The sequence below is a fragment of the Melanerpes formicivorus genome, unplaced genomic scaffold (assembly GCF_026170545.1).
Source record: "Melanerpes formicivorus ecotype bairdi unplaced genomic scaffold, bMelFor1.0.p_v2 SCAF_7, whole genome shotgun sequence".
Taxonomy (NCBI): domain Eukaryota; kingdom Metazoa; phylum Chordata; class Aves; order Piciformes; family Picidae; genus Melanerpes; species Melanerpes formicivorus.
The window spans coordinates 1,824,393-1,835,944 of NW_027142359.1; the positions used below are offsets into that span (position 1 = coordinate 1,824,393).

General features: G+C 43.9%; 1 protein-coding gene across 2 annotated transcripts; it reads left to right on the top strand.

Annotated features, from left to right (window-relative positions):
• Nucleotides 1–431: 431 nt before the first annotated feature.
• DMRTB1 (DMRT like family B with proline rich C-terminal 1) lies at nt 432–9,843 on the top strand. 2 transcript variants are annotated; one of them, XM_068140631.1, is made up of 4 exons: nt 432–892; nt 2,453–2,664; nt 3,290–3,434; nt 6,390–9,843. In XM_068140631.1, exons 1-4 carry the CDS (start codon nt 484–486, stop codon nt 6,494–6,496), a joined length of 873 nt encoding a protein of 290 aa, XP_067996732.1. In that variant the 5' UTR covers nt 432–483; the 3' UTR covers nt 6,497–9,843. The 2 variants fall into 2 exon arrangements, with proteins under 2 accessions (XP_067996732.1, XP_067996733.1); XM_068140632.1 differs by having other exon boundaries at nt 2,474–2,664.
• The last annotated feature ends 1,709 nt before the right edge of the window (nt 9,844–11,552 follow it).

Below are 11,552 nucleotides of genomic sequence, written 5' to 3' on the forward strand. Positions count from 1 at the left end.
AAGAGAAGCATGCTGAAATTGGAAACAAAATGGAACCCAAATTCTGTGCCTATTAAAAGCAAATGCATGAGAGGTGTGAGAGTGCAGATGTTAAAGTGCCAAAGGAAAAACACTGCCATGCACACCCACCCAAAGCTCCCCACTTCGTACACACCAGCAGAGGGAAATCTACTAAACTGTTGTGCATGTCACCCCTTGCTTTTGCTGACACATTCTCCCCCCTCTCCTCCTCCAGCCCCCTATGCCTGAGGTGCAGCTCCAGCCTGCACCATGACTAGCTGGGGAGGGGGAGGCTGAGGGCTCACGGCAGCTCCTGTGCCACAGGCTCCACAGAGCAGGGCATTCCCCACCCATGGCCATGGACTCTCCTGCCCCGCCTTCCCAAGTTGCTACATTCTGGGGCAGCAATGGCCGTGCCCTAAAATAAAAGCCCTGAGGAGCCAGCCCACGTCTGTCCGGAAGCTAAGGCAAGGTGGGGGTGGCATGGAGGCTGAGAAGGCTGCGGCGGTGGCAGCGAAGGCAGCCCTGCGGACCCCCAAGTGCTCCCGCTGCCGGAATCACGGCTTCGTGGTGCCGGTGAAGGGCCACGCCGGCCACTGCCGCTGGAAGCTCTGCCAGTGTGACAAGTGCTCACTCATCTCAGAGCGCCAGAAGATCATGGCAGCCCAGAAGGCCCTGAGGGAGCTGCTGCCCGACCCCCCAGCTGACACAGTCGCAGAGCCCACTCCTGTGGGTGAGGGCCCTGAGGGAGCTGCTGGAGTGGCCAGTGGCCTGGAGCAGAGTGGCCATGGGGGGATAAGGGGCGCCCAGCCCACCAGCAGCAAAGGCAAAGGCATGGCATGCAGGGGACCACCACTACCACCTCCTGGCAGTCCTCCCTTCTGGGACTACGGTAAGGACCTGTCCCCAAAGCCTCTTTCCTGCCCCACCATCTTTGTGTATTCACTGTCCTCCTCCCACCAAACCCTGCCACTTGTGCAGTTTGCACCTGCTGGTTCCTCAGTCTCCAGCTGCCTGGGAAGCCATTCCTGCTGTCTCTCCTGCCTTCTTCCTCAGTAGACACAGGTTGCATATTGACTATGCAACTCTGCATTTATTTTCCTTTTTGCAAGGGCTGCAGCATGGGTCACTTGGCTCTGCAGTGACAGGAGCAATGTGTTCAGCCTTGCTGCTCATTGCAGAGTTGAAGCTTAAGCAAGTGGCTTTTCACAGAATTTCGTCGGGGGGGGTGGGGAGGGAGGAGTAGGGCAAGGGGAACCAAGCTGATCCACTGCACCGTAGGTGCTCATGCACAAGCCTCCACCACACAAATAGAAAAATCTCAGTGATGGCAGTTAAATGGGGAAGTTACTGTTGCAGTTGACTGAAGTAAGCATTTTATGATGGCACTATAAAAGAAAGAGACCTTTTGGCCTTAATTCTTACGGCAAAGATTGAACTTGGCTAGTATGAAAGTGCTTTTGGTGTATAAGAGCAGAGCACAGATTTTGCAGGTGCAACAGCTGTATGGTCTGTGGCCTCTTAAATCACTTCCTTTGGTGTGACTTGTCTAGTTCATTACCATTTTACTTCATGCTATTACTATTTACTAGAGTACATTCATGGAACTCCCTACTGACTGCAGTGGTCATTAGTCAGCCTCTGGAGAGCTGGCAGCCTGCAAGATAAAACACTGTGCTGAATGCCCAGAGGAAAGACTCATTTCAGGCATTTCTAGTTCTCACCTAAACTATCAATAACTCTTCTTTCTTAGCATTGTTTCCTAAGAAAATAATGTTTATGGATGATGCTAGCTGTACAGGTGCCTGGCAGTCCCTCCCTTACTAACATTTTTGACCAGATTAAAAGGCGGATAGAGACGAGTAATACAATTATAGTACTACAGAGGTCAATCTGCTCCAAAGTAAATTCTGCCACTTTACCAACAGAAGGTTGCACAGGCAAGAAAGACCCTTTTTGTACTTAAATAATCACTTTCTGTTTTTAAGACTTCAGAGAGACCACATAAGATTCAAGATGCAAGATAAAACCCAGGAGTAACTGATTTCTGCAGCTGAAATTGCCTTATCTGTAAATTAACTTAAGAAAAGATAGAAAGGACTAAAATTAAAACTGTTTTTTACTGTAAATTTTTGGTTTAAGTTCTGCTGTAGTTCAGAGTCTTAAGGTAGGTTGTTTTCTGTTGCTGATGTACTGAATAAGATTCTGCAGCCACTGTTTTGACTAAGGACTGGGTTCACAATGCACGAGGCAGATCATTCTGCACTCTCATTGGCTGCACCCTTCCTTAGTTCCTGAAAAACCCACAAAATAAATTCCTAAGGAGTCAAGCATGAAAGCAAAGGGACAGATTCTCCTGTCTGAGAGTGGAATTTGGTCCTGCAGATACTTCTACTGAGCTCAAGAGAATTACATGGATGCTTTTATTTGGTTTTCTATCATTGTTTCCTAGCTCACCCTGCTTTTCCTACAGAATACATGGTCAACCCAGAATACCTGGATAAAGAACATCCTAAATTGTACCCTGGATGTTCTGCGATATATCCTTACCGACCCTTTCCCATGGGATTTGCCATCAATGAGTCACCTCCAGGGATGTCACTTCAGAGAGGTTTCCGACACATTCCTAGCAGCGCTGGGCCAGGGAATGCAGCTTCTGTGTCAGTAAGTAGCAGTGGGGATTAGCTGTGGAAATCCTGCTGTCCTTCCCTTTAGCTGCCTCCTTGCTGTTCCAGTACCTGTGAAACGTTACCCTGCTTATCAGTTACTCCACACCATTTTGATAAATCATGCTGAAGAAAACCAGAGCTGAGGTGCTCTTTGTGGCACAGAAGCCTCTTGGTGTAGTCTGAGCCACTCACTTCACTGGGCCCAGGGAAAAATCCATAACTAGCAAGGAGGTGGTGGCAAGGAGCCTATTCCTATGGTTTCTCTGTTGCATGAAGCCTTGCAGACCTGCTCAGTGGCAAGTGCAGCAGGTCAGTGATGAAGGTGAGCTGCTCCTGATTTAAACCAACTGCTCTAGTGAGATGCCAGACCAACTGACAAAGAGTCAGAAGGTCTGTTTCAGCTGAGACATGATCTGAGGAGCTGTTACTTCTCAGTTTGAGCATGTTGCACTATGCACAGGCTGCACATCTAATGTGTGCATGGATGTGGCAGCATATGACCACAAAACAGACAGAAAATGCAATATTCATAGGTAAAAGTGGAAACACATTGTTTGACTGCAGATACAGACTGGGAAAGAGTCTGTAGATGAAGGCAGCTTTGCTTTATGTTTCCTCAGATTCCAAATGAAAGTGGAGATTTCCAGCAAGGCTACTATGCTCCTCTGCCTCAGTTCATCCCGCCAGGGCTTCTGCCAGGGATTCATTACATCCCACCCCCTCTTTCACTGAACGTCGTGGCTGAAACAACCAAGGAAGCACATGGTAAGGAAGTACAAGTTGAGCCCTGAGAGACTGAGTTTTGGCCCTGTTGCAGTATCTAACCACAGAGGTGGAAGCCCCAAGACCTGATTCCAGCTAGTTTACAGGGGTTCCCAGATCCTTGTGACGGAGCCAGGACTGAGATCCTGAAGTCCAGGACAAACTGTCAGCTTGTGCAGCTCTGGGAAGGGCTGACTTTTGGGGGAAGCAGCCTGACATGCTTGGGCTTTCCATCTGACATGCACCTCAGTCTCACTCAGATGTTGAAGGCCCCAAGCCCAAGATCTATTCCAGAATGAAAATACTTTCCTAAATGGCTAATTTGCAGGACATGGTTTAAAAACTATTTGGCTCTATTGCAATTTGGACAACATTTTTTAAAACTGCAGACTAATGCTTATCAAGAATACTATGACATTTCTTGCTCATCTGAAAATGGCTGTAAATGAAAGACTGACTCTTCAAAATCTCAAAATCACAGGATTTTAAATTTCTGGCATAGGTTAAGTCTTTGTGCCCCTCTCTTTCGGGTCTCTTTTATGTACATGTGAGCATATTTGTGATTGTATTTTGAGTTTCTCATTTGGCTGCAGCTAGCTGTGACCACAAGAGGGTAGAGCTGCTCAAGAGTATTACCCCTAAGCCTGGGATAACTGAACAGGCTGGTTTAACTTCATTTTGAAAATGCAGCAAAATAAACAACATTTTGATCTTCTGCTTGAATGTGAGAATAAAAAGTAGTTAATGTGACTATTTATGAAACAGATGACAATAATCACCCAGTGAAAAATCAAATCTCTTTTGTAAGAGGGAGAAGAAGTAGAGTAGTATAATTACCTGATTTGAACTAGAAAGATGTTGATGATGGTTATGCAGGACACAATATGAGTTGTTTGTGGGTTTTTTGCCTGGTTTCTTAAAAACATAAAGCTGGTGCAGTCTCATTTGCTCTTAATGTCACTACCCTCATAACTTTTCAACTGATTAGTTATTTTCAGCCAAACACACCTGTTGTGATCACAGGCCTACACAATATTGATCTGCAAGGGAAATAGATGCTTCCCACAAAAGGGTTCGTTTGCAGCCTTGTCGTGGTGTTTGGCTGGTTGTCAGCTCACGTTTGATTCCTGATTGACGTGGGCATACCTTGGCCAAGTGCCTACCAGTCAGCTTGGCAGTGGGCACACATCTCCAGAGCAGCCAGAGCACACCTGCTCCACGTCTGGCTGGAAAGCCAGAGACAAACCAGCAGCAAGTGCAGTGGACAAGGTGAAGATGAAGAGTATGGCAGTGTGGGGGATGTACAAATAGTGTAGAAGTACAAATTTCTTTTCAAACACCAACACAGGCATTAGGGCTTTGATGTAGCGTGTAGGAGATGCTGGGGTGGTGGAGGTGAAATACATGGGCTGAGTTTGAGAGGAAGAGATGAAACAAATTGTATGAGAGGATTAATGGGGTTTGTGATTTGAAAGGGATCTGGGGGATACTGCAGCAGCTGTATGTGTATACTGTAGGGAACTGCAACTATTCTGTTGGGAGTGTGTGGGAATGGGAAGAACCTGGAAGTAGCAGACAACCATGAGTAACATGAAGAGAAGTACTGGCATTGCATGAGGTAGATGGAGAAAAGCTAGTCCTGTACTGGTAGAGTGAAGTTGTGCTGACATGAAAATAGGACACTGGATAGAGAAGGGAGGTCAGGAGAGCACATGCACACACCTCCCAGAGAGAAAAATGCCATCTAATGACCTGAGCTGTATTGCACAGCAGTGAAATCACAACCCAGGCATAGGATACAGTGCATCGACACATTGTGCTGCTGAAAGGACAACCCAGGTTTCTTAGTACTAGTGGAGAAAGTACAAATTAATTCCACTACATAGCATTTATGCTCCAGGATATGTAGAAATTTGCAATTGTGACACAGGGATGGGGGATAGTTCTGCATGAGGTCATACACAAAATAGCCTGCCAGCCAAGGGGAAGTACAATAAAACTCATTCTTTGATTCTGCTATTCAAGATGCTTGGAAAAAAAAGAGAGAAAAATCTATAACATTTAGTGCACTGTGATGTATTATCATTCATCATGTCTATTTCCCCAAGAAAGAAACTGACCCAACCTGCAGTTAGACTTAGGAACATCCTTTCTCTAGACAGACCTCCAGAATTAAGATGGAATGGTGTTTCTTACAGAACTTGCAGGAAAACAGATGGAGAAAACTCTAGTAGGGGACAACTGGTGAGGAGAAATGTTTGTGGTCTCTGCCCCAAAGGGAATCTGAGATGAATTTCTAAAACCCAAAAAGTCCTGTCTGAAAAAGATCTCATGTAGTATTGCCTAGTAATGGTATGAAGGTTTGACAAAGCAAACAACGTGTATCCAGTGAAACAGCCAATACGGCATCTGAGCAGAGAACGCAGATTTGTTGGCAAGTCACAGAAAAACAAACAAAACCCAAGTCACCTGTGAGAAAATGAGGGAGCTTTTCATGCAAAGTGGCAAGGAGCTACTTTATAAAATTAAAATCCATAGCTGGAGTTGAAGAAGAGATTATTCAGTCTGTCCAGGCCTTTGAAAATTGACAGGAGTGTCACAAAGGCACTGCGGTGAAGTGGGTCGCATGAGACTGCCTCATACTCCTCCAGTGCAGCTTCAACACTTGCCATTTTAAACCATTCTTGCTACCTTTCTTTAAGCATGGCTGAAACAATCAGCTGTTGTCTGAAGTGCCCTATCTCACTTTGGAGACCTGCAGCTCTTGATGCCAAGCACCTTTGAATGAACTGCCTTAAAACCCAACTGGACTGAGAAAACTCATTGTGCATTGAGAATTTACCTCTAGAAATGCGATTGATACCGGATGTAATGCAAACTAAAGTACAGGATTTGGGGGAGGTAGGGGTGTTGTCTTGTTTAACTCTAACCATTTTCTATTCTTTATATCTGTTTCAGTTACTGAAGCTGACATTCAGGATTCAGGGGTAGCTAGTGAACCTGGCCAACCATCCTCTTCCCCAGAAGAGATGAGGGAAGCCCAGCCTGTATGTTCTGAACAGTGAGTGGACTGGAGAAGAGCTGAGTAGCAGGCTTCACTGTTTCAATCATCAAGGACAGTGTTAGCTATCAATGAGCAGTCACAACAGCTAGATGAGTACCTGCCTCACTGTATGATCATGGTACAACTACCAGGCTCCCAGCTCTGCTTCTCTAGCTCTGTAAAGTCCTTGTTCCTGAAAGCTTTTCTATAGTCTTGGCAAATCCCTTTCCCCCTTAAGCAGGTGGAAGCAGCAAATGATTATGACTGAATTTGTTTGCTGTGGTTAGATGCCTCCCTGACTTTCCAGTGAAGTCTCTGAGACATTCTGTAGCATTTCATGTTCATTTTGAATGTCTTTGATGGTTTTTACACATAATCTCAATGTTAACTTGGTACAGGTGAAATTGAGCAGCCCTTTTTGTGCCTATCAAAGGTGTGTAGAAACTGTCTAGGAAACTAGGACAAAACACCATTTATCAGAATAATTAGTCCAATCCATACATCTTAAGATTGCCAATGAGAATGTTTAATTACGAGTCAAAGCTGCATTTCTCTACTGTTTTGCCTAGAGGAATTGGGTTTGTATCAAGTGTATCAGTTGTTGATGGTTCAATAGCTTTTTGGGGAGAGTTTTGTATAATTAAAAAAGGCACATTAAATTGTTCATATGGTTTTGACAGTTTGAAGCTTGCATATCTGTTGTCCTGAAAAGCTTTGTGTAACAAACTGGTCTGGAGAAAGATTTAGGTGTTGGTATTTTTATTCTACTACTTCAGATGGCTGCTGGAGAGGTGAGTGCAGTAAACTAAACTTTCTTCTTTTCTGGTACTTTACTGATAATCCCTTGCTCAATGCAAGATGTAAAGAAATTATACTAAGCTGATTTTTTTGTAATAAATGCTTCCCAGCATACAGATCTTTTAGGGGATGGTGAGTTCAAGTGGAAACTTAGAACTGCCAAGGGGAAGAACTGAAACCCACAAGTATCTGTGGCAAATCATCTGATGTACAACTCGTTTATATATACTAGATTTACAACAGCATCTCTCCCCCCAGGAGTGTCCAACACCTCCTCCTAAAACTGCTGTTTGCTTGGGAAAATCTGGATCCATCTTTAAGGTGTCTGGAGAGAGCAATGCTTTTTTCCAAAATAAAGTAATCTACAAGGAGAAATACCAGCAGCACAAAAAACCAGCACCCACAAAGCACCAGCACCCACAAAGCAGGTTCCTCTGTGGACAGAGGTTGGTTTTATATATATATAAGAATAAAATGATTTAAGGAAGTGGTAATGTAGAACAGTCTCCTTCCCAGAATTTTTTTGTCTAAAGTCATGTTCAGTGTTGTATTACTCTTAAATCACTAAGCAAGATGGCATCCAGCCCATTTCACAGCCATTATAGATACACTGCATATGCATTACTGCTTTCTGGTTTGCTGTGCCAGTGAATCCTACACTGCCAAGCCCACCTCCGTCTTATTTACTTGAGCCTCCAACTTTTTGAACTGTTGGCCTTTACTTTGGCTGTTTGAATAATGGTGTGGCAACTCCAGTGGGATCTCACTGCATTGCTGCAAACCAGTGTTTTTCTCCAAAGCCATGTAGCAAGTTTAAGGAGCCAAAGAATTGCCTTACAAGGGTAGTCTTAAAATTGACTAATCTTCAGTTTGGAGAGGAGAATGTTTGGGTGGGGATATGACTTAGGATTAGAACATCATGTCAGCTGTGGCAAAGTAGATGACAAACCATCACCAAACCTTGCTACTTCCATACACATGAAGAACAAGAAAGTGACCAGGGGCAGAGGCAAATAGGGGACCAGCCTGACTGTCTTCTGTAAGGAAATGACAGGTGCCTACCCCAGTATGAAGTCTTAACAGTTTAACAGTTACAGTTAGCTTCCCTAGAGCAGCAGTAGTGGGGCCAATACTGTTTAATATGCCTAAACATACTATCAGTCAAAATTCTGTTTGGTGTCATTTCAGACTTTCAAATATTAGGAAATTTGTCCCCAGGTTCTTGCACCTATCTGTGCATGAACAGTAAATGAATTGGTAAGAGAATTACAGTAACTCTCCAGTTGTCAGGAAGAGTTGTCCTATGTGGACAATTGAGAGTTTCATTTTATGCTCAGCTTGTCCTTTTTTAACCAAGGAAAAAATGTTCCTTGACAACTGGTATTGTCACACTGTGCATTTCAGGACTTCAAAGTGAGTAATTTTAATTCCAAACTTAGTGCCAACCAATGTTTCCAGTAATTAAACTCTGTGATTCCTTCTGACTCCATTTATTTAAATAAATGACTTAGGGAATAATCAAATCAGTTTGGATTGAAATGGAATGATTTGGATTAGACAAGTCATTTAGAGGTTGTTCCAGCTTAAATCATCCCAGAATGTTACTGGTTTTTATTAAGGCTGAAGCCAGATAGACTGGTCAAATTCATAAAATTTGGGGAGAAAAAGGAAAATGGTCAGCTAGGATACTCACTTCTGAAATCTTTCTGCACACAAGCTGCTGCTGCCTGGAGGAGTTCTACTCATCGCATTTCTCATCATTGTTACTTTCTCTTTTCTGAGGACTGACTCCCTTAACCAAAAGATCGGCACTTCTGAAGGTGTGATTCCTAACAACTGACACTTGTGTTGCTGCAAACCCCTAGGGCAGTCACCACAGAGCAACAAGCTTTGTTGGTACCTGAAATGAGGAGCCAATTCTTGAACATTTACTCACACAACTGACTTCATTACTTGCAGTGGAATTACTTGCAAGGGTCCAGAGCTGACAATGTTGGTTAGGTATGCAAGCTTAGGATCCAAGTTTTGTACAGAGGTGTCCATGACACTGTCCAAAACTTCAGATTACTGTAGATTTGCATTTTCTGTAGAAGCTTTGCAAAAAGGAAAAACAAAGTCCAGGGATTCTAGAAGGATCACATAATATGTCCCTTCTGCAAACATGTGCAGGATTCATTTGTCACTGCCCTGCAGCAAACTGCTAGATGTTAACATTTCTGTGGTATCCGCTTCTACATCTGGACTGAAGCAGGTTTTCTTATGACAGTAATTACAATACTCTTTCTAGGTCCTTTTTTTCGTTTTTTTTCTTCTTGGAATGAGATGTACCCAGTTGGAAACCTCTGAATCCAGAGCAAGACTATAGCTGTTTTTTCCACATCAATGTGTAATTAATTTTGAACAGCAATCCAAAGAAATACTTAATTGCCTAACCAGTAAAGTCAGCTTGCTACAAACAAAATTCTCCCTCCCCTTAAAAAAATAATGTTCATGACAGAAAAGTTCTTTATGATGTGAAACATACCTACTTTGGAACAGTGGAAACTTAAATTAAATCATTCTTACAGGCAAGTGGGTCTGGTTTTCCTAATTTTTGCCCAATATTTTACTACTGCAACATCAGCGTTAGTCACGGAGTTATGTCTCCACTTACCTTGCCAGAACAGAAGAGAAGAGAGAAAGCCAAATGTAAAGGAAGATTTTGTGGAATCTGTTCCTGAAATCAGTGTCACTGCATGTTTAAATGTAGCCCAGGCCACTGAGAGAGCAGGTAGTGATGTGCCCATTCACTCACCTATGTATCCGACTTGCCTGTATCCTTAGAGCTATGCCTTACCAGACATGAGGAAGGATTGGAAAGCTTAGGCTAGAACATTACTGAACAAAAACCCCAAAACCTCCCACCCAAACCAGCAGGTTTATTTTAGTTTTATTTACAGTGGGTAACATTTTTCTCTTCTTTTTTTTTTTTTTCTTTTTCTCCCTGCTAGTCCTTCCCAGGGGCCCTTTGGATGTTGTCCTCAGCTGGGCAACATTCGTGGTGACCTTGCTACAGCCTTGCTAGGGTGAGCCCCCTATGGAGGTAATGATAGGCCAGTTGCAATGTCACACTGTTTTCACTTTTATTTTACGCATCTGTCTTCAGTGAAGGCATTTCTGGTTTCATTTACTAATTACTGTCAGGGTTTTAGAGCCTTACTGGTACAATCTCCTCAGAAGTGTGCAGGATAAGCTAGAGCAGATACAAACCACTTCTTTTACAAAACGTGGTTTAAATAACAGTCCTAGGCATAGTTCTCAGGGAGAACCTTCCTACTTTTTTTACAGCTGTCTCTGTTTCCCATTAAGAAATGTGTTCTTTTGATCAAGATGCAAATTGACTGTTTCTTAAGCTCTTCCTACATTTACATTCAAGTCATTAAAAAGTCTCATGTATCTGCAGATAGTTAATTTTTTACCCTTCCTCACGGCCTGTCTCAAATCGCAAAATGGTTCTTTGCTTATGTTCCTCAACCCTGGGATTACAAACTTGGTTTCAACATCTTGGTAACTCTGGCCATCTTCCTGCCTGTCTTTCCAAAGGCACGCACAAGGCAATAATCCCATTCCCCAAAGCTGCCCAGCATTGTAGAGAGATCTGCTCAGTGTACTTACCCTGCTGGCTTGAGTCTGCAGCTGGCTTTTGTTTCTCCTCAAAACACTTCACAGGATTTTGTATGTGCTGTAAGGGCAAACAAATGCAATAGAGAGGCAAACCTAAAAAAAAAAGAAAACAAGGTAATTTTCGGAGAATGGTCTGTGTTAGTGGGGACCTCCAAAGGTCATCCAGTCCAACCCCCTCTGCAGCAAGCAGGGGCATCCTCAAGGTGCTCAGAGCCCTGTCGAGCCTCACCGTGAGTATCTCCAGGGATGGGGCCCAAACGACCTCTCTGGGCAACCTGGTCTGGTGTTCCACTACACTGTTTTCATCTAAAGAAGGAAGGCACCTGGCATACTCAGGGAGTACTGTGAAGAAAAGTGGAATATCAGAACCTGGGCTCCTGTTTCCTTGCAGAGCTGGGAGGGACTTCTGGTGGATAAAGCCACCTGTCCATCATCAGCAATCAGCAGACTCCAACGATTGTGTTCATACAGTGGGAAATAACCCACGGCTTTGTTTTTGTAAACCAAGGTGCCGTCAATACACCTCACAAACGTGCTCCTCAGAGGCTGTCACTGCACCCTTCCCACAGCGAGAGGCACGACCCGGCCCCAACACTCCCATCTACGGGGCGAGCCCT

Excerpts from the sequence above, each read along its gene's own strand:
- DMRTB1 (XM_068140631.1), top strand. The coding sequence starts at position 484 with ATGGAGGCTGAGAAGGCTGCGGCGGTGGCAGCGAAGGCAGCCCTGCGG. Across the intron at positions 893-2,452 it reads TCCTCCCTTCTGGGACTACG|CTCACCCTGCTTTTCCTACA; the intron begins GTAAGGACCTGT and ends ATTGTTTCCTAG. Across the intron at positions 3,435-6,389 it reads AACAACCAAGGAAGCACATG|TTACTGAAGCTGACATTCAG; the intron begins GTAAGGAAGTAC and ends TATCTGTTTCAG.